Source organism: Paroedura picta, chromosome 7 (genome assembly GCF_049243985.1).
Source record: "Paroedura picta isolate Pp20150507F chromosome 7, Ppicta_v3.0, whole genome shotgun sequence".
NCBI classification, from domain to species: Eukaryota; Metazoa; Chordata; class Lepidosauria; order Squamata; family Gekkonidae; genus Paroedura; species Paroedura picta.
The window spans coordinates 34,132,392-34,154,954 of record NC_135375.1 but is presented as its reverse complement, the minus strand read 5'-3'; the positions used below and the strand labels follow the sequence as shown (position 1 = coordinate 34,154,954).

At 43.9% G+C, this 22,563-nt stretch overlaps 1 protein-coding gene across 4 annotated transcripts in view; it reads left to right on the top strand.

Annotated features, from left to right (window-relative positions):
* HMGCR (3-hydroxy-3-methylglutaryl-CoA reductase) overlaps positions 1-22,136 on the top strand; it is a 31,389-nt gene extending 9,253 nt beyond the window's left edge. For all 4 annotated transcript variants that reach the window (XM_077347392.1, XM_077347394.1, XM_077347393.1 and 1 more), the window contains 16 exons: positions 14-98; positions 8,163-8,268; positions 9,978-10,084; positions 11,133-11,249; positions 11,775-11,926; positions 12,992-13,236; positions 13,345-13,511; positions 14,094-14,288; positions 15,332-15,490; positions 15,599-15,756; positions 15,878-15,983; positions 17,103-17,273; positions 18,153-18,293; positions 18,381-18,539; positions 19,966-20,120; positions 20,234-22,136. In XM_077347392.1, coding sequence (XP_077203507.1) covers positions 14-98; positions 8,163-8,268; positions 9,978-10,084; positions 11,133-11,249; positions 11,775-11,926; positions 12,992-13,236; positions 13,345-13,511; positions 14,094-14,288; positions 15,332-15,490; positions 15,599-15,756; positions 15,878-15,983; positions 17,103-17,273; positions 18,153-18,293; positions 18,381-18,539; positions 19,966-20,120; positions 20,234-20,288 — 2,278 coding nt within the window. In that variant the 3' untranslated portion in view covers positions 20,289-22,136. The remainder of the gene's footprint in view (positions 1-13; positions 99-8,162; positions 8,269-9,977; positions 10,085-11,132; positions 11,250-11,774; positions 11,927-12,991; positions 13,237-13,344; positions 13,512-14,093; positions 14,289-15,331; positions 15,491-15,598; positions 15,757-15,877; positions 15,984-17,102; positions 17,274-18,152; positions 18,294-18,380; positions 18,540-19,965; positions 20,121-20,233) is intronic.
* Positions 22,137-22,563: the final 427 nt, after the last annotated feature.

The following is a 22,563-nucleotide window of genomic DNA, read 5'->3' as shown; positions in this document are numbered from 1 at the left end:
AATTTTTTTTCAGTGAAGCTTTGCCGTTTTTCCTGCTTCTTATTGACCTTTCCAGAGCCAGTGCATTAGCCAAATTTGCACTCAGTTCCAATTCACAGGTAAGTCTCTCATTTCATTTCTGCAACACAAAAAATGAATTTTAGAGCATAGGATTGGAAGGACTTTTTTAAATGTACAAATAAAGTATTTTATTTTTATTTGATTTGATTTCTGTACCACCCTTCCATATGGTTCAGAGCGGTTTACATACAACATCATAGGGGATACATGGAACGAGTCAACATACAACATAGTCAATATACAACAATAACAACCTAACAGAGGTTCTAAACAACAACTTCAGTGGTCACAACAATAACAACATGCAAGCTAAAATCCCTAGAGAGGTCAGGCTGCTTCAGGCCCTGGGGGGGATGTCTGAGGTGGGGGGGCCTGTGGTCAGTCTCAGGCAAATGCCTGGTGGAGGAGCTCCCTTTTTCAGGCCCTGTGGAACTGTGGGAGTTCAGGCAGGGCCCTGATCTCTTCAGGGAGCTCATTCCACCAGGTGGGGGCCAGGAGGGAAAAAGCTCTGGGCCTCATTGGGGACCGATGTGCTTGTTTGGGGTCAGGGATCACCAGCCAGTTGGCAGTGGCAGAGCGTAATACTCTTTGGGGGTATAAGTAGATTTATATCTTGCTCCTTTTTTCCAAGAAAAGTTAAAAGATTTGAGGTGTTTTAGTAACACCTGGATTTGGAGTTGTTCAGTCAAATTAACTGCAGATGGTTTCATTCATTCTGTTCTTATCCTGCCTTATCTTCAAGCAGTTAATTATTCACCCACTTAATCTTACTACATTTCTGGCTGAGTGTAAATTTCAGTGCCCATCTTCCTCAGTCCAACACTGTACTTGCTCTCAGACCGACAAAAATACTGTCCACAGTTAACATATTGAATTTGCTACCTTCTAGCCAGGGCAACTGACCTAAGTGACTCTAAAGGGATTAATTGAATTTACGATGGAAAGGCCTGTCCTTTGTAATTGTGCATGGGACTACAGCATTAACCTTCAGTATTCTGTTTATGCAAATGGAAATACATTTATCTCCCTTTGATTCCTGTTACCTCTACACAGAAGTTGACTGAAACTCAACCGCCCCCCAAAAGAAAGGTCCTGTGGTTGGGCAGAAAGGCAGTGGGACAGGAAGCACACCTCCCCACCTTGGCCGGGATGCAACTTAACATCTCTCCCTTGGCCAGGAACATGGGGGGTGACCTTTAATGCCTCCTTATCAGTGGAGGCCCAGGTCTCTAGAGCAGCCCGTACAGCATTTTTCCATCTGCGCCAGGCTCAGCTGCTAGTGCCCTGTCTACAGTGGGACTGCTTAGCCACAGTGATCCGCAGTGGTCACTTCTGGCCTGGACTTCTGTAACTCACTAATTCTGAATTGGAAAAGACATGTAGGCTGACTGATGGAAGATCTTGAAATATAGTCATAAGTAACTCAGAGGTATTGTTTAAACGTGACTTACTCATTGCCAGTCGATTTGAATGCAGATCTTCAAGCATGTGAATTAGATGCTGGAAAATTTGATTCAGATTCTTCGTTGGTAAGGAGTGTCAGTCACATTCCCTCCAAGAGGGCGGCTGGAGCAGTCATGAAATCAGACTGCTCCTGAAACTAAACAGGCCCAGCCCAAAAACAGCCGCCAAAAAGCACCCAGAATTGATCACTCTAAAAAAAGAAACAAAAACAAAAAGAACCCCACCAATTTAACTACAGATATCTGAAGAAACGCAAAAGAATCGAAACAACAAAACCACTACAAATAGAAACAAGAACAGATAAGAAGAACCAAAGAAAGAAAAACAGAAACGGTAAGAAAACCAACCAAAACAAAACAAACGAAAACAACAACGGCTGGCTAACAACAAAGCCCTCCGGGATTGCCATCAAGGACTGTGCTGGGGCTGCCCACTGACCATCTACCAAGCCTGAACAGCCCCACGGCCGGAGGAACCTGGAGCTTGCTGAGAACAGCCAGGGAGAGCCGACCAGCAGATCCACTGGAGCGGCCTGTCAGCGTCGCTGCGGGAAACGGCCTGCTGCAGAGGGACCCTCCTGCAGCCGCCCAAGCGGAGCCGGACTTCAGCCACAGCTGACCGCTGCTACTGTGCCACGCCCACCATCAGCACCGCGGCCACCACGTGAACGGGGCCGGACCCTCTGCTGCGGCTGTTCCACCGCCGAAGGTCGACAGGACGCCATTACCACGCTTCGCCTTCCATTCAAGCCCACAGCTGCCGCCCGATCAGAGCCAGGACCCCGCAGGAACGGAGCCTGGACCTCTACTGATTCCGCCTCGCCATAGCTGCGCCGTGTCCACCACCCGTGCCCAACCATCACCAAACAAAGCCTGACCCTCTGCTGCTGCTGCCTGCCCATCGCCGACCCTGCACTACAGCCGAGCGACAAGGAAAAGAAGCAAACAGAAAAGAAAGAAGAAGGAAAGGAAAAGGAACACTCACCTGCAGAACAATAAAGAAAGAGAAGTACCAAGCCCTGGGGGGGGGGGGACGGGACTTGCCATAACTATCCCATCTGTAGGGGGGAGAGAAGAAGGTACAAACGGACCATTTATTTATTCTCAGAAGGGGGAAGGGAAATCAAACGGACTAACAAACTGAATAAGATTGATACCAAATCCTGGGGGGGGGGGGGGGATTGCCATAAATATCCCATCTGCAGGGGGGAGGGAAGAAGGCACAAACAGACATTCTCAGAAGGGGGAAGGGAAATCAAACGGACTAACCGAGCTGACTAAGGTTGATGCCTATTTCAAAGGGGAGGGAAATTAGAAATTAAGCAGGAAGAATTTAGGCGGGAAGAAAAAAAGCGGGAAGAATTTAGGCGGGAAAAACTGTACAGACAGAAAACGGAGGGGAGGGGGAGAATAAGAGGAAAACTTCAAACAAACTAAGAGAAGAATCAAGTGGAAACATTGTGGTGTGCACAGAAAAGGGGAGGGGAAAAAAGAGGGGGGGGAGGGAAAGAGCAGGAGTGGTGGGGGGGAATAGAAAAAGGAGAAAAAAATTTTTAAAAGGGAGGGAAAGAGACAACAATCTATGCACAGGAATTATAAAAAAAGGGAGAAGAATTAACCCCCAACCCTCAACCTAACGACAACCCATCTGACCATTGACTGACCCCAAATTAAATTAACACCTTACCCATCTACCCATCCGAACAATTATCATCAACTGATCTACCACAACCCCACCATCAATTTAACTATCCCAAACCCACCCAAAACAATTAATTCCACCAATTAATCAACCACATCCTAAAATTGAACCACCCAAACCCACCCCAAAACAATCAATTCTACCAAACAATCAATTCTATCAACTAATTGAACTACCCAACTATCGCCTGAACTACCCAAGCCACCCCAAATCAATCAACTCCACCAACCAATTGAACTACCCAACTACCAACTGAACCACCCAAACCCACCCCAATCAACCAATTCTAACAACTAATTAATTCAGACCATACCTAACAACCCACCCTCCACTTGCCAAACAACGCTAACTGTCCAACCCAATTCCACCCAACCCACAAACATCCAGTCCCAAATCACAACATGAAATAACACAGAGGCCACACATACACCACACACCCTGGACTGGGCAACCCTGAGGTGCCGCAACAGGCGATCGGGGCTACCCCTCCAGATACACATCCTACACATAGCACATAACTGTCACAATTGGAACTGGGAAGTCCTGAGAGGCTATAAATAGCGATTGGGACCAACCTTCCACAGATACACAAAACCCTACACCTACATTAGAAACCAGCAATAAGCACAGAACCAGGGTGGGCAACAACCCTAGCTAAACCGCAAAACCAAGAACTAAAACCAACAGTGTCCATGGAGCCCATCATATTTGAAAGAACGGAGGAAGGGGAGAAAGCGGGGGCCCTGAAAGGGTCAGGGATCCCAACAATAAGGGGCAGAGGCAGAGACAGCGGATGGCGGCGACCATGGGGCCCGGAAATCAACCATACACGGGCCCCCTCCAGACTCCGCCCCATCCCTCGCGACACTAGGGTGGAGGCAAAGGTGAATAACCCGCCTCTGACACTGGTGCTGTGCAACGCCAGGTCAATAAACAACAAAACCTCTACCCTGCAAAACTATTTTGCAGAGCAAAGAGTGGACCTGGCGTTCGTGACAGAAACCTGGACCAGGAAAGGCGAAACAGTCGCCCTCAAAGATCTAGCCCCTGCCGGGTTTTCTGTCCTCCACCAGTCCCGGACAGCGGGGCGGGGAGGAGGGGTGGCAATCCTGATCCGAGAGGCTTTCTCCTTCAGGGCCCTTCCTGCGCCATCAATACCAGGCATTGAATGTGTTGGCCTCGGATGGGGATCAACCGAGAGCGTGGCCATTTGGTTAGTGTACCGCGCGCCCAATGCACCACCAGATGCCCTGCCTGCCCTGCTAGAGGCGGTGGCGGCCTGGACGCTACAGTTTCCCAGTCTATTAGTCCTGGGGGACTTTAACGTCCATGCTGAGCTGCCGTCTTCTAGAACTGGGCAGGACCTAGTGTCAACCATGGCGACACTAGGGCTCTCGCAGTTTGTTGTTGGCCCCACCCACCAAGCAGGTCACACCCTGGATCTTATTTTCGGCGTAGGTCTGAATGTGGATCTGGTCACGGCAACTGCCGTGCCATGGTCAGACCACTATGCCCTGAAGGCTCGGCTATGGCTACCACTCCCACCTCAGTTGGGCGCCGAGCAAATTTTAGCTCGCCCGCGGAGACTTATGGATCCAATTGGATTCCTGAATGCTCTGCGGGAGCCAATGCCTCCTGGCACTTCTCTCAATGGCCTGGTCAGCGACTGGCATGACAGACTGCTGACTGCCATTGATGAGATAGCCCCCCGACGCCCTCTCCGGCCCCGTCTCAAGCGGGCCCCCTGGTACACCGAGGAGCTTCGCAACAAGAAACGGGAACTGAGACGGCTAGAGCGAGTTTGGAGGAAGACTCGTGACGAAGCCTCGAGAACATCTTATAGAATGCAGATGAAGGCCTATGAGATGGCGGTGAAGTCAGTGAAACGCAATTTTTACTCGGCTACCATCGCATCCGCAGACTCACGCCCGGCTCAATTGTTTAAGGTAGTTCGGTCTCTTACTGCCCTGGCTGAAGGGCAACAAAACAGTAGCAAATTGGATATCAGCTGTGAGGCATTTGCGAGTCATTTTGCGGATAAAATCTCGACACTCCGCCATGACCTCCCTCCAACCTTAGATACAGAAAGTGAACTAGAGGCCCCTTGGCCGTCTTTGGAGAATACCTTGAGTAACTTCAGACGACTCACGCTGACCGAAGTGGACAGGATACTAGCAACAGCGAGGCCAACCACATGCCCACTAGACCCTTGCCCATCCTGGCTCCTAAGAACAGCGGACATAAGGATAAAGGGCCCCCTCCGGGAGATAATCAATCTATCTCTCACAACGGGAGAATTCCCGGAGGGACTGAAAGAGGCTGTGGTACGCCCACTGCTGAAAAAAACATCCTTAGACCCGCGAGAGCCCAACAACTATCGACCCGTCTCGCATTTAGCGTTTCTGGGGAAGATGATTGAAAGGGCTGTCGCAAACCAACTAACAGAGTACCTGGAAGAAGCTTCGGTCCTAGACCCATCCCAGTCAGGCTTCCGGCCTGGCCATGGGGTAGAGACAGCGCTAGTCGCCCTGACGGATGACCTCCGTCGCCAGTTGGACCGAGGCGGGTCGGCACTGCTGATATTACTAGACCTCTCAGCAGCGTTCGACACAGTCGATCATGAGCTTCTAGCTCGCCGCCTCACCGATGCCGGAATACGAGAGACAGCCCTCCAATGGCTGATCTCCTTCCTCCGGGATCGTGGACAGAGGGTTGCAATTGGAGACAAAACATCAGACCGTCGTCAACTTACTTGTGGAGTCCCACAAGGAGCGGTCCTCTCTCCTATCCTATTCAATATCTTTATGCGCCCTCTCGCACAACTGGTACGGAGGTTTGGGCTGGGTTGTCATCAATATGCCGATGACACCCAGCTCTTCCTCCTGATGGATGGCCGCCCTGACTCCCCCCCAGAAGCATTAGCCAGCTGCCTGGAAGCAGTGACGAGATGGCTGAAGCAGAGTCGTCTGAAGCTCAATCCTTCAAAGACGGAGGTCCTGTGGCTGGGTAGGAAGGGCCCATGCGAGGAAGCGTGCCTGCCTGCCCTGGATGGAGTACAGCTCTCTACGGCTCACTCCGCCAGGAACCTAGGCGTGATTCTGGATACTTCCCTTACAATGGAAGCCCAGATCACAAAGGTAGCGCGGCTGGCATTTTACCATCTCCGCCAAGCCAAACTACTAGCGCCCTACCTGGCCCCGGAACACCTAGCCACAGTGATCCATGCGACGGTCACCTCTAGACTGGACTTCTGTAACTCGCTCTACGCAGGCCTGCCCTTAGCCTTGACCCGGAAACTACAGCTGGTCCAAAACGCAGCGGCCAGGATCCTCACAGCAACACCGTGGAGGTCCCACATCCGGCCCATTCTCCACCAACTGCAGTGGTTGCCAGTTGAATTCCGGATCAGACTAAAGGTTCTGGTAATTACCTTCAAGGCCATTCACGGTCAGGGCCCAGTGTACCTGAGGGACCGCCTCCCTGCCTATGCCCCTAAAAGAGCTCTGCGCTCCACCGCCACCAACCGGCTAATGGTCCCTGGCCCTAAAGAAGTCCGCCTGGTCTCGACCAGGGCCAGAGCATTCTCTGTACTGGCCCCCACCTGGTGGAATGAGCTCCCGGAGGAGATCAGGGCCCTGACGGAGCTTAAACAGTTCCGCAGGGCCTGCAAAAAGGAGCTCCTCCGCCAGGCATTTGGTTGAGACCAGGCACAACCAACAGCGAATGAAGGGCCCCCGCTCCCCCCCCTCCCCCCCTCTCCCCCCTTCCTCCCAGAACTCCACCAGAGCGCTCTGGACCTGTTGTGGTATTGCACCGTTCCATCGTTATATTATTTTATTATACTGTTATACTGTTATATTATTCTGTTATATGGTTACAACCACTGTTATTATTTACTGTATATTTTAACGAAGACTGTTTTATGTATCGTTGATTAGTTTTAATGTAAACCGCCCTGAGCCTTCGGGGAGGGCGGTATATAAATCTAAATAAATAAATAAATAAATAAATAAATATGTTTTTAATGGCCATGATTTAATCAATCTATTTAGTTGAAGATTGCCTTTTATATAAAAAATGACATATTGTGAATTACAGTCATTCTGCTTTAGCTTTAACAACAGCAACATTAGTAATGCCAACTAGAAACAATTAATTTTAACTTATTTCTAAAGGTAAAGGTATCCCCTGTGCAAGCACCGAGTCATGTCTGGCCCTTGGGGTGACGCCCTCTAGCGTTTTCATGGCAGACTCAATACGGGGTGGTTTGCCAGTGCCTTCCCCAGTCATTACCGTTTACCCCCCAGCAAGCTGGGTACTCATTTTACTGACCTCGGAAGGATGGAAGGCTGAGTCAACCTTGAGCCGGCTGCTGGGATTGAACTCCCAGCCTTATGGGCAAAGCTTTCAGATGGCTGCCTTACCACTCTGCGCCACAAGAGGCTCTTATTTCTAGGTGTTTACAAAAGTGTAAACCATAACAAGCTAAAAGTGGTTAAATTCAGAAATCAGAATCCAGGAAGACCTCAAACTCGCACTCTTCCTCTTCCATGTGAAATCTTCAGTCTCGATTTCATAGTTGAAAAGAGAATGCAATTTTTGACATCTGATTCACTTAAACAAATTGTGGCTTGTTTCTGTACTCTAAAATTGAATTTTAAATTAATGCTCAAACCAGGTTTGGCGAGCCCCTTGAAAGAGTAGAGCTTGAATGTTGCTTCACTGGTTTAGCATTTGTTGGGCTGGTTATTTCAGCTGCAACAATAATTATTGCATTAGAACAAGGGATGATTAAAGAATAAAGCCTTAGGATAATCAAGAAAAGAAACTTAATGTCTGTTTTGAACAGAGCTTTGTATGTTAAATAGCTATCAGATTTAATAGCTCTGTTTTGCCTCTTCATCTGAATATATTTTTATTCCTTTATGAATTGGTAGGATGAAGTGAGAGACAATATTTCACGTGGAATGGCAATTTTGGGCCCTACATTTACACTTGATGCTCTTGTTGAGTGTCTTGTCATTGGTGTTGGTACAATGTCTGGTAAGTTTTGGGTGTGTTTGGTTCTTTATGCAGGAATTCAGCATCTTGACAGTGCATACTGCTGCTTGACAATAAATTCTGACATTTTTGTAATTTAATTGGACTGGAAAGCCTTTTTGGGGGATGTTGTTTTTTTAAGCACTGCTTGTAGTGCCAGGGTTTTGCTGCTCTTTGAGGACCCTAAAGGGGTTCATGATTTTTACTCCAACCTGTCATGGATGGAGGAGATTATGGAGTGCTGCTTTCTTGTAGTCTTCTGCCTTCAGTCTATAATAAATAGCTAATATGTGAAGGGCATCAAGACAAGGTTTTCCTAACCTGTCAATACAGCATGTATTCTCATGCTTCACTTAGTGCCTTGATCTCTTAGTCTAGTCACAAAAAGAAATGGAACTGTATCCAAATCTCCAGATTGCTACTAATAGAGATTCAAAAATACCTTTTAAGTACTAGTTTCTCACTCCTGCTTTAAACACACTGTTCCTTTCCTGTTGATCTGTTATGTTCCATGCCAGCAGTAGCCTTCATCTGCCAAAGTACCTTCATTTTATCTAAAGAGATATAGGTTCATCCATTAGACATTCATCAAGATCATTTGCTTTAAAATGAGCAAGGAGAGAAGATCCTGGTTTATTGAGCATGAAGATAGCTCTGATTACCAATTACAGAGGCAGGTCTTGATGCCTCGCTTTTAACTTCTACAGCCATTTTTGTCTTATTTTTTAATTTATAAATTGATTTCTAGATCACTGCTCCCAGCAAACCCGCTTGCAGCAGTTTACAACATATATATAACATCTTACAACAATAAAATCCCCAAATGGAGTGGCTAGGGGTATGGACTACAACAGGGTAGTTCTATATAGTCTTGTACCCAAGAACCGGGGGTGGGGGGAGCTCGAATTTCCCCACTACTCATTGCACCCAGCCTCGACAAAACACCTGGCGGAGGAGCTCCGTTTTGCAGGCCCTTTGGAACCTTGAGAGCTCCAACAGGGCCCACAGCTCTTCAGGGAGCTCATTCCACCAGGTAGGGGTCAGGACTGAAAAGGCCCTGGCTCTGGTCAAGGCTAGGTGCGCTCATACCAGGCTTTCCTTACTCTCTTGTATTTCCATAAGTAAAGTAGTGAGGCTATCTTAAAAAAAAAAAAAAACCTGCCTAGCCTTTCTTGTGATTTACATACACATTCAGATGATATATATGCAAAATGTCTTGCATAGTTAAGACCTTGTACTTGTCATGAAACAAATTATATGCTCTGCTATGGATGTGCAATTATAGTGTTTATTAAGCCAGTTTTATCTGATGAAATTGATGGTATAAAGGATTATTAATTCAATTGCAAAAGCTTTTTCCCTTTTCATTACACATTTTAAAGTGATGGGTATCTGTGTGCTGTAAGTTATGTATTCATTCATATTTAGTTCCCAGTCAGTCAGAGTCAAAGTAATGCACTATTCTTTCCTGCCTATGTTTGTCCCTTTGCATTGTTGGTTGGAAAAAAGTTCTTTCTAATATGGGGAGGAGAGGCCCAGTGAGTGCTTTTTATCCATATTGTATTATGTGATTGTGTTATAGCACAGTATTTACATCCATTTAACATGGGGAGGAGGGAGACAGTATTTCTAAAAGCAGAGCGTGCTGGGATGGGCAGTTGCAGTGGCACACGTCTGTAATTCTAATGATACCATATTTGTTTCCCTAACAGGAGTGAGGCAGCTTGAAATCATGTGCTGTTTTGGTTGCTTGTCTGTTCTTGCCAACTACTTCGTTTTTATGACCTTCTTTCCTGCTTGTGTGTCGTTGGTGCTGGAGGTGAGATAATTTAATTTGCAGTGTATGTGTAGTCTAGTGGGAAATGATTCTTGGAGGCCCAGTTAAAATGAATGGAAGCTGTGTATGACATACTTGGGTACCACTCTTATTTGTTCCAGTACTGCTTGTGTGGAAGAACTTCCACTGGCTTGTTGTTTCCTATCTTAGTTAATGCATTATGAAATCCCAAATCAGACTCAACCATTCTGCAAATGGATTAAGTTGTTGGAACAGAACTTTGACATTTTTCCTTTCTCAGTTCAATTTTGCACACATCCACCTCCTGGCTGCCGCCGCCACTGCAGTCCTTGAGGATTAAGAGATCCTCAGCAATAGTATGGGATGCAGCATGGTAGGACCGCAGCTGAAAGGGTGAATCAGAAGTTTCCCCCAGCCTTTGTGGAAGCTTCTACTTCATCTTATGCTGTCTCGGGTGACTTTTGGGGTGACTCGGGTGACCTTTGGGAGGTTTGTGTGATTTCACTGAGGAAGTGAAGGTGTCAAAGGTCCCCAGATAAGGTGATCTGTTGAAGTGTTGGATTTACCTGTATACTAGTTATCTTAGCTATCATTATAGCCACTCTATCCAATAGTGAACTGAGATGGGTTGTGTGAATATTGAAAGCAATTCAGTAAGAAAAAGGTGACTACATTCTTGTGGGACTTTCTAAGTATGCAGCAAAATATGACTTTGTAAATAACCAAAATGAAAAGCCTAATTTGAGCTAAGTATATTCCAGTCAGTGTGGATTGTTGAAAGTAGCAGAGTGCCAATTAAAGCGCAAGACAAAAACAAGAGGGGAAGGGAGAATTGGTCACCTTAAGCCTATGAGCTTATAAAATCACCTTTTGAGTACGTTTTCCTATATAAAAATCATCATTGTAGAACATTCAAGAGAGTTAAAAACGAGGTGCTTTAGAATGTTACTTAGTTTTAATTTTAAAATATTAACCTAGAATTCTACATAATGCCATTTAGCTTAAAATATGATGATGGAGCAGGAAAATCTTGGGAAATGTTGAATAAATCTACTTTGTGTTTCTGCAGCTTTCACGGGAAAGTCGTGAAGGTCGTCCCATATGGCAGCTTAGTCACTTTGCTCGTGTTCTAGAAGAGGAAGAAAACAAACCGAATCCTGTAACTCAGAGAGTCAAAATGATTATGGTAAGGTTTGGGATTTTCTTTTTCTTTTCTTTTTGTTACAATAAAAATGACAGCTGCAATCAGAGTGTAGCAAATTCCCCTTCTAGATCAGGGGTAGTCAGCATTTGCAAATGCTGGCAGGGGCTCATGGGAATTGCAGTCTGTGGACATCTGGAGGGCCGCAGTTTGACTTACCTCTGTTCTGGATCATCAAAAAGAACAGTAACAGTACCACTGAGTTCAAAGCCTGACATGTTTTTAAAAACTACTGAACCACCCCCACCATTCTCTCTGTTCTTAGCATATACTGTTAATAACAGAATGTTTCTGTTGCTGTAAGAAGAGAGTTGATTAATAGCCTACAAATTTTAGTTGTGTGTAAATTGCAGGAAAAAAAGAGAATTACTGAACACTGATAGTAATCATGAAGGGGCATCTACTCTTGTTTAGTGTTGTGCTTAGCTTCAGTTTGATATTGATACAGTACTAGAGATACTGAGTCACACTACTGGATGAGTAAACTGATTGGAATGTCTAAAATTTAAGTCTCTAGGTTTGGTTCTTGTGCATGCTCACAGTCGCTGGATCGCAGAACCATCTGCTCAGAACAGCACATCAGAAATTTCAGTGGGACTAGATGAAACCGCACACAAGAGAATTGAACCTAATGTTTCTCTTTGGCAGTTCTACCTTTCCAGGTATGTTTACAAGTTGTTGCTAGTACACTGCATGTCATTTATCATAAAGAATTTCTGTTCGATTTCACTATATTTTTGCAAAATTATGTAATTTGATGGTATAGTAACACATGTTTATCATTTCATCAAAATGTCAATATTTCTGCTTCAAAATGAGAACAAATACTAATTAGTCATTACAGCTAGTTATTTTTGTATTGTGGATGCTTTTGATCAGGTAACTGTATTGTGGCACAACTGATCTTTTTAAGTGAGTATACACTCTTGGATAAGGGGAAGCATCCTGCTGGTTCAGAACAAGAGTCCCCCTGTCCCCCGTTCTTTGAAAGGAACCCAACATACAGCAAGGTGCTGAGTGTTCCATCAGAAACAGATTCCTATTAGGGGTTGTGCATTTTAGCTAAATAAACCCTACAAAAATACCTTACTGGTATTTTCTGATCATTGTTTCAACCACATATTGATAGTTGATATTCATTTGGCTATCAAAACAAAATAGCCAAGCCTGGAAAATCCCAAAAATATTCGGGATTTTTTGGGACCACCAGATAACCACCATTAAAGTATATTTAAAGGATTCTCAGTCCCTTTAAGTGACTTCAGAGTGAAGTCCCAACTTGGAGAAGGCATTTAAAGGGACTGCAAGCCCTTTAAATACCTTTGGAGTTGGCTCACAGCTTTCAGAAGGCAGGAGAAGTCAAGTGGCTACATTGCTCCCTGTGGTGCAGCAGCTCGGTTCTCCTATAGCCCAGTTTAAACCAGACTGCGGGAGAAGTGAATCCATCAGGATCTGTTTCAAGAGAAGCCGCAAGCCCTCAGGATCCTTTACATTCATTCTTCTGTGTCGTTTTTATAACTTTTTACCCTGTCTATTGAAAATAACAAAATTTAGGATGACACAGTACTGTAATAATTCTGATATTTTGCACAGCATTGTGGTAAGCAAAGTACTTGTAGTAAAATGGGGATGGGGTGTGTGTTTTTCCTTGATTTAACTAGATCTTCTTAAGGCAATGTAAGAAAGTACTGTAATGAATGATTTTCCTCTAACTTTACTCTTTTTAGAATGGCCAGCATGGACATTGAGCAAGTAATTACACTTGGCTTGGCTCTTCTGCTTGCTGTCAAATACATCTTCTTTGAGCAGACTGAAATGGAATCCACACTGTCGTTGAAGAACCCTATAACATCTCCTGTAGTGATCCAGAAAAATATTCCTGAAAACTGCTGCAGAAAACTGTCTTTACCTTTAAAACATGATCCTAAACCCAGACAAATAGATGAGCTTCCAGTTTCCAAAGAGCGAAAAGGTAACAACTCTGTGATGTTTTCAGTAATAACTTTTTTAAAGTTCTGGAGTCTAGGGAGAAAGAAAAAAAAGGCTGTATTTTTCATATTCTTACTTTGATCTTACACAGATAAATCCGTAAACCCTCTCCTACCAGAGTCACCAACTAAGGCCACATTTCTGGTTGGCAATTGTACCCCCACAGAAGCATCCTCAGTTATCAAGAGGCTAGAACCTGAGCTGCCTAAAGAGCCACGCTCTGTTGAAGAATGTCTCTACATACTTCAGAATAGTGAGGTAAGACCAGACCCTTGCAGGCATTGTTTAGAATATTTATGCATTTGCTTCAATCAGAGTCCAGTGGCACTTTTAAAACCAACAAAGATTTATTCAAGACAGCTTCCGAGTGCAAGCACTCTTCTGAAGAGTACCTGCACTTGAAAGCTCATGCCTCGAATAATCTTTATTGGTCTTAAAGGTGCCACTGGACTCTGAATATTTTAATTTTCAATGGGCTTAGCTTGAAAATGTAAATATATATTAATTTGATTTTTATACCACCCTTCTAGCAAGCTGGCTCAGGGTGATTCACAACATTCTATATAAAACAATAATTAAAATCCACTAACCAAAAGGAGGTGAAAGTAAATTAATTTAAAATTAGTTTAAGACAGTCCAGGCAGTGTCAAGGGCAGCAACCCATTTTCAGGTGATTACAGATTATATCATTGCAGATGTTAGTGGGCCTGTAGCTTTAATGTTTTTTTGTTTTGCTTCATTTTAGTGTTGGTTTATTGTTTTGAATCACTTCAAACTGCCATTTGTGTAGAGCAGCAACCTCACAAGAAATAATAAAGCAAGACATTTATTTTCTTATAGATGGGCGCAAAGTTCCTTACTGATGCTGAAGTTATTAGCTTAGTCAATGCAAAGCATATTCCTGCATACAAATTGGAAACTCTTATGGAAACTCAGGAACGGGGAGTCTCCATTCGTAGGCAAATGTTATCACAGAAGCTTCCTGAACCCTCTTCTCTACAGTATCTTCCTTACAAGCACTACAATTATTCTTTGGTGAGTTCAATCTTTGAGACCTTTTTGATCACAGGGTTCCTGAAGTCATAGGGGAAGTGGGATCTTGAACATTAATTGAGCTCACTCACCCACAATAGTTAATAGGTTTGCATCAGATCTAGTTTATTATGAGCATTTAGTGCATTTAGGGTTTTGGATGCTCTTTAGAGTTTCAGCGGACACTGGTGTTTCTTTTCTTATTCTTGTTTTTATCATATGCCCATATAAACTTTAAGAAATGTAATTGAATTTATTGTTGTTGTGCCTGCTGCTATCAGCAAAGCTGTCTCATGGCAGGTTACATAATGATAAAACCCCACATAAGATTAAAGGTTAAAAATTAAAATCTTACTCAACCCCCAAATACAAGAATAACCCGGCAGTGAAAAAAGATCCCACCCCCACACCCAAGTTCAAATATCCCCCACTCTGTGCCTCAGGGGACTAATCTAACCTGGAAGGGGGTGTGCCTCTGATCTTTTGCGCCCTGGCCTCAACCAAGAACCTGGTGGAAGAGCTCCTTCTTACAGGCCCTGCGGAACCATGAGAGCTCCTGCAGGGCCCTCAGCTCTTCCGGAAGCTCATTCCACCAGGTCGGAGCCAGGAACAAAAAGGCGACAAAATGTATAAGGCCTCAGGTGGTCCCTCAGATATGTGGGTTCTATCTCCTTCAGTTTTATCTCCACCACAACCCTGTAAGGTAGGTTAGAGTGAGTTCACCCAACTAATTTCCATGACACGCGTGTTCGCTTTGAACCTAGGCCTCCCAGATCTTAGTCCAACATTCTAACACATGTCTTAAGTCTTCTTGGCACATTCTGGAATGGGTGGAGTAAAAATTTAAGGAATAAATAAATAATTTGGTAATTGAGATGAATAAGAAGCAGGTGAATTAATTGTTCATACCAAGTTATATTAAACCAGGATTATTTTCTGATATATTAAGGTAAAGGTTCTGACTCAGCTGTCATGGAGACAACTCTCTTAGTATAAAAGAGTGGTGAGGCTGTTCCTTCTAATAGTTACATGCTTGCTTTGTTAAGGTAATGGGTTCCTGCTGTGAAAATGTGATTGGGTACATGCCAGTCCCTGTTGGCGTAGCAGGGCCCCTTCTTCTGGACAGGAAAGAGTTTCAAGTTCCAATGGCCACAACAGAGGGCTGTCTGGTGGCAAGCACAAACAGAGGGTGCAGAGCAATATGTGTAAGTATTGGAGGCTGGGTTGGTAGCACTCTGTTTAAACAGTTACTGCTTGACTCTGTGTTTATTTTGGTTGTCCATTCCAACATCTTGTTTGTTTTCTGAGTGCAGCTCGGTGGAGGTGCCAGTAGTTGTATTCTGGCAGATGGAATGACGCGAGGGCCAGTAGTTCGACTGCCCACCGCCTGCCAGTCTGCAGAAGTAAAAGCGTGGCTTGAAACGCCAGAGGGGTTTAAGATAGTCAAAGATGCATTTGATAGCACAAGCAGGTTAGTAGTGATGGTAGTACTTCTGTTTCAGGGTTTGTTTGCTAACATTTTGACTGAAAAGTTGTACACAAAAATAAATTAAATGAGCCTAATTTAATCCAATTAAAATCTTTCTTCACAGGTTTGCTCGTCTACAGAGACTACTTACCAGTGTGGCTGGCCGCAACCTTTATATTCGCTTTCAGGCTAGAACTGGTGATGCAATGGGAATGAACATGATATCAAAAGTAAGCTCTGGAATTTCCTATGGGCATTTAAATACATATTGGTTTTAAAATGAGATTAGGAGCCCTGAACTGGAAAGCACAGACTAGCCTGATCTCTTCAGACTTCAATAGCTAAGCAGGGTCAGCTCTAGCTAGTGTTTGGGTGGGAGACCTCCAGTGAATAGAAGGGCCATGACACAGCCAGACAATGGCAAACCACCTCCAAACATCTCTTGCCTTGAAAACCCTGTGGGGTTGCCATAAGTCAGCTGTCGTATTTGTGTGACTTAATTGTATATGCAAACTGTATACAAACTTTGAATCCAGTTTCATAGGATGCCTATGAGATAAATATATGATAGACCCAGAGTTCTTTGAAGCAAAGTATTTCACGTTTTGTTACATCCCCCATTTTAAAAATGGGGCAAGACTGTTCTTGTAAGAAAATTAAGTGGGTCCTGTTTGTATACTTGCCCTTTCTAGGTAGGTGTTTGAAAGAAGATTTTTATATATTGCCTATAAAATAAATTAGTCCTCTCCCTGCCCCCATTTTATTTTCACCAGAGACCGATATGGGTCAGTAGTCACCATAAAATTCATCAGAATTCAGTCTTGTTGGGTAGGGAGCTACTGGCTGTGAATTACATGAAGTATTTCATGTAATTCACATGAAACATTCCATCCACAAATGTCTTATCGGCAAATGTTGTCACAACTTGATGATAAATTCAGGTGTTTAGCTATGTTGGTTTGAAGCAACAGAACAAAGTTTGAGTCTACTGGCTCCTTTAAGACCAACTAAGTTTTATAAACTTTTGTGTTTATGGTGTCTGACAAAGTGTGCATGCTCACAAAAGTTTTATACCTTACTTGGTTGGTCTTAAAGTAGTGCCACTAGACTGTTCTGTTAGAAAATGATGTTATTGGATAATGCAGTTCTGGAAAAAGTTAACACTTTTTGTCATAATCCCTCTGTAGTTTAAAAGCTAAGAATTTAGTGGATTATAATATAAAAACCTGTCTTTCTCTTGTGCGCATTTCCTGCTGCCTGCATTCTTTTAGAAAGAGACCAGTCACTAGAGTAAGATTCTGTAACTGGAGCTGTATTATTCTTTTAAAAAAACTTATCTTCTCAACCAGGGTACTGAGAAAGCACTTGCAAGGCTGCAAGAAGTGTTTCCTGACCTCCATATCATAGCTATTAGTGGTAACTACTGCACAGATAAAAAGCCAGCTGCTGTTAACTGGATAGAGGGAAGAGGGAAATCTGTTGTGTGTGAGGCTGTCATTCCCGCAAAGGTGGTTCGAGAGGTAAGTGTCTGAAATGTGGACAGCTATTTGTTGATAAGTGACACTGAATTCACTTCTTACATGGTTCCCCTTTTATTTATTGTACATTTTTATGCATGCTTTCTATTGTCAGAGAGGTTCACTCACAGAGAAGTTCACTCTAGGGTATGGGACACTCCCAGTGTAGTACAAGACTATCTCCTAACATCAAATTCTGCAATAACAGATAGTGGCTAGGATATCAGTTAACAGATCTTTCCCCTGCCTGCTTTTGTAGGCTAGAATTCTATTTGATACAGCCATCACTGCCTATATTCCAGCTGCAGGACCTTCCTCTTTATCTTCATACTTATTTGAAATGGGAATGGAGTTCTTCAACAATATAGAATTACTGCCTCAACTCAATATGAGGGACTGCTTGTCTGCTTATGCCCCCCACAGGGCCCTTCACTCTGTGGGCACTAATCTGTTGGTGGTTCTTGGCCTCAGAGAGATGCCTGGCCTCAACTTGGGCCAGGGCCTTTCTGGTCTTGGCCCCAAGCTGTGGTGGAATGAGCTCCTGGGAGAACTGAGCGCCCTGACAGACTGATCCTGTAGGGCCTGTCAAACAGAGTTCTTCTGCCAGGTCTTTAGTTGAGGCTGGGTTCATAAGATCAATCCCCACCCCTCACCCCATCTGTGCTGTACCAACGTGCGAACCCCCCTGGTAGATGACTGTGGGGAGGTAGTGTTCTTTTAGTCATCTGATACTTTTGATAATTATGAGATTTTAAAATTTGTATTAGGGATTGGGGTTTTATGGGGGTTAGACTGCTATTGCAATCCGCCTTGAATTCCAGGAGGAAGGTGGACTATACATTTAATAAGTAAATAAATATCAAAATCTTATTTGTGTTGTAGGTACTGAAGACCACTACGAAAGCCTTGGTTGAGGTCAATATAAACAAGAATTTGATTGGCTCTGCAATGGCTGGTAGCATAGGTGGCTATAATGCTCATGCAGCAAACATTGTCACAGCTATCTATATTGCGTGTGGACAGGTATGTTCTTTTGGGGATGGGGGAAGTGCGTAATATAGAAACAGTTTATTTGATAGTTATTACAACAGATATCCTCACTGTTTCTAGGATGCAGCACAGAATGTTGGCAGTTCAAACTGCATCACACTGATGGAAGCTACTGGTCCTACCAATGAAGACCTGTATATCAGCTGTACAATGCCTTCTATAGAAATTGGAACTGTGGGTGGAGGCACCAACTTGCTACCACAGCAGGCGTGTTTGCAGGTATGAAGCATCCAGGGAAACATCATAACACTGCTTCTGTAATACGTTGAGAATCGGGATAATTTTCTGTTTATGGGCCCATTCATTGATAGCTGGCTTTATTCTGTACTGCTTATCTCTCTTCCATTGTTTTCCATTGTTTTCTGATACTATTTATCTGATGCATATAATAAAAGCAAATTTTGATGCGCCCTTGTAGGGATAAACAACTAATGTCTACCTGTCTTTATCATTTTCTCCTCAATGTTTCTTCTTTCCTGAAGAACGTGGAGGGGACACGTCAGTTTCCTCTGTACCACCCACACTCCTTCCTTTTTCCCTCCTTTTGGTGTCCCCCATAACTTCTCTCCTTTCCCTGCTTCCTTCTTCCCACCCACCAACCAACCTACCTTTATTGGCTCCCCATTTCTAGCTATATTTATTCATTATTTTGTATTTCCCCACCTTTCTCAGTGGGCACCCAAAGCAGCTTACATCTTTGTTCTCATAACAAACCTCTGCAGTAGTAGTGGCTGATCCAAAGTCACCAAGTGAGCTCCATGTCTGAGTGGGGATTTGAAGCTGCGTCCTGGTTTGGACCTCTAACCACTACACCGCACTGGCTTTTATGGGGTGGCTGCTGTTGAAAGGGAACAAGCGGCTGTGCCTAGCTGAGTCATGCATGTCACCCAGGGGTTGCTGTCAGGCCCGACCCCAGTGAAACGTCCCTCAGAGGCTAAAGCAGACCTTGTGAAAGGTTCCTGTCCTCCCCCCCCCCTTTGCCTTTACTGTCAAGGGTTGTCGGTTGCTTAACCCCCACAAAGGCCACTACTGGGATCATTTATTTCTTAAAGGTATAGGTGCTGCTTCTATTATTTGGAATGAGCTAATCCCTGAATGTGTGTTTTTTCCCTTAGATTTGGCTTTTTATCAGGGCTGAAGATCTGTCTGTCAGTCCATGACTTCAGTCTCTCAGTAACCACAGATGAGATTTAGATAGGCTAATGTGAAGAATGCTTGCCACTTCCCACCAGGACCGAAAGCATTGAGTCTTTCTGATGGTCTAACAGATACCATGCAAACATTCATTGTCTAAAACTGAAGTTCTGTATCCATGGTGATATGAAGCTGCCTTTATAGGTGGTGCTGACCATTGGCCCACTGAGCCCAGTGTTCTGATTAGCAGCATTTCTCCATGCTTCTCATGCAGAAGTTTTTCCCAGTCCTGTTACTTGATCTTCTCCCTGAAGATACCAGGAAACCTGAGACTACATATGTATAAAACTGTAACTTTATAACTGAGCTGTCAAAGCCTTTACATTACACTGCTTATTTTTCTCATTTTGAAAGGTTTGTTCATTGTGAGATGGCGGATAGTGCATCATTTTTGCATGGAACACATTTGTTCCTGTTGCTAAAAGTGCAATGTTGTTTCCTCTTCCTACAGATGCTTGGTGTCCAAGGAGCCAGTGCAGACAACCCTGGGGAAAATGCTCGTCAGCTGGCCAAAATTGTGTGTGCTACAGTAATGGCAGGGGAATTATCTCTAATGGCTGCCTTAGCTGCAGGGCATTTGGTCCAAAGCCACATGATCCACAATAGGTAAGACACGAACAGCCTTCTCTTGTCTTGATGGCAGCCTTTTAGCTATCAGCCAACAGGACATAAAATTCCAACAGAAAACGACCTTTTCTTTCTGATTCTTTTTTATATAGATCAAAAATAAATCTACAGGATCTTCAAGGAACATGCACCAAGAAAGCCGTTTAAAGATTAACGGGAACTTGAAGCAAAGTATTGCTGTGACAAACTGACAACAGAAACAATGTATGATCTGTGAATTTGAAGAGAAAGATAATCTTCAATGAATTGTTGGGAAGATACTTGAGAGGATCAGTGTCCATGTTGTTGTTACACGCTGACTTGCATCCATTTCCTCTGCCATAAAGGGATATTTCTGTGGAAAATACTTCAGATGGTCTTAATTTTAACATGAAAATCTAGCTCTCCTGAGCCCTATTTTTTATAGGGTGGGATTTCACTTAGTCCATCAAATTATTCAAAAGGCTAAGCCTCTGTCCTTTTGGGTTGAAAATAATTTGGCTAGCAAATTGCTGAGAAGAAATAGAAGTTCCGTTACTTTAAAAAAAATTCTCTTTAGTTTCTTCTCTGCTTTCAGCTGAACGTAGTTTGTTTGGTGTGCACATTGGCAGCAGTAACCAGTGTAGGTGTAAGATGCAGGTTACAGTTCCTTTGGGTCAAAGAAATCACCAAGCTTGCAGTTTCACCTGCCATGTGACTGACACAAGCTCATTAGAGCAGGGTGGCAGACCTTTGGACAGGGTGATCCCATCACTTCTGGAGTTGTCATTTTAACTTAGTTCAGACTTTTAAGCCCAAGAGTTTGGTAACATAATCACAATAATATGTAGAAATCTCTTTCAGAGTGCTTAACTTAATATATCCAGCTTTTGTGTTGATTCATTAATTGAGATAAACTCCCATTTTAAAAGAAATATGCATTACTGCAGCACAGAGTTGCTTGATAGAGGCCGTGTTTCAGGGCGTAAAACCACGGAGCCCAAATGCTCAGGTGATTTGTTCAGATACTCCTTGTCTCTTTTGCACTGGAGAGAATAGTGTTTTAAAATCTAATCTACTAGGGAGCCTTCTTGACCTACCCCTTTGGAAATGGCAGCTGTACAAGAGCACAATGGTTTCCATTCACCTTCCTGGGGTTTTCCTGGGAAAGTTTCCTGGTAGACAGCACCCTTGGTAAAGCTTGAAGGAATAGAGTTATTTAATGGGAATGATTTCAGATAACCAAGTCATAAATATGTTTACACAGTTTCTTAATCATAAATCTAGTGTGCACTTCTGCAGTAATAGATAATATGGCTAGAGAGAGCTGACAAATTCACATTTCTTTATTAATGATACTTCTATTGCCCAAACAAGTTATTTTGGAGCTAGTTCTGATTACAGTCTTTGTTACAATGAAGTTAAGGGCAAATCTCGTGCAACAAAAGAAGCTGCACTTCGGAGCAAGTTGGCACAGGAGAACCAGGTGCTGCTTTAGTGATGCAGAAGGGAAGCCAACAGCACAGATACACTCCTCGGGGGTTGTCACATGCAGTGATGTCTCATGGTTCCAGATTGCTAGAAAGAGGATTTCAGGACTTGGGGTTCTTAGCATTCTCACTGGAATGCAACGTGAGTGTCCCCTTTTTTGTGCAAATTCAGTATAAATGGTGGTCCTCTTTTAGTTTGTAATACATAAAGTCTAATTCTTATGTATTGGGCTTGTCAAGCTAATGCAAGTCAATACCTACTACTTTAGGTATATGTTGTAGCTACTTGTAAATAGCATCATGAATGTCCATCTCCCCTACGGTGTTGTTGTCCAGCAGTTACCATTTCCTTATTTATGCAGCATTTGAACTGCTTCATTTTATTATTTAATGCAGCACTGAACTAGCAATAAATGGTTTGTTCAGTGTTCATTTTGTTGAATGTAACTGATATTTTGTCTTTAAAAAACCATTTTGTACTATTTCAAAATTATGTACATTTTGGTACAGATACTTTTTCAGTTTCAGTAAAACAATGCAAAAAGCACCTTGGCTGAGCTGTGATACTTTAAAATGTAATTATGAAACTTGAGCAGGTCTTGAAATATATGGATGTGATTGTAAATAGGCAGATGCATACTGGAGGAAGTACTGAGGGGCCAAGGCGGCGCAAATGTGCACGCGTGGCAGCTTCACGCAAACGCACATGTGCAGAGCTGCCACATATGCGCATTTGGATTGTGCCTGTCTTCCCTTCCTTCCCCCCCCCCCCGCAGAAAGAAGCTAGCAGTGTTTTGCTCGGGGGGGGGGGGAGACAGGTGCGGCCACCGGCAGCCCAGTACTGAGGCCTTTGCGGCCTGGCTGCAGCCTGGGGGTTGGGGACCACAGCCTTTGACTGCAAGGCGAACAAACTGGTCAGTCTTAGAGGAGATCAGCCCTGCCTGCTCCTTAGAAGGCCAGATCCTGAAGATGAA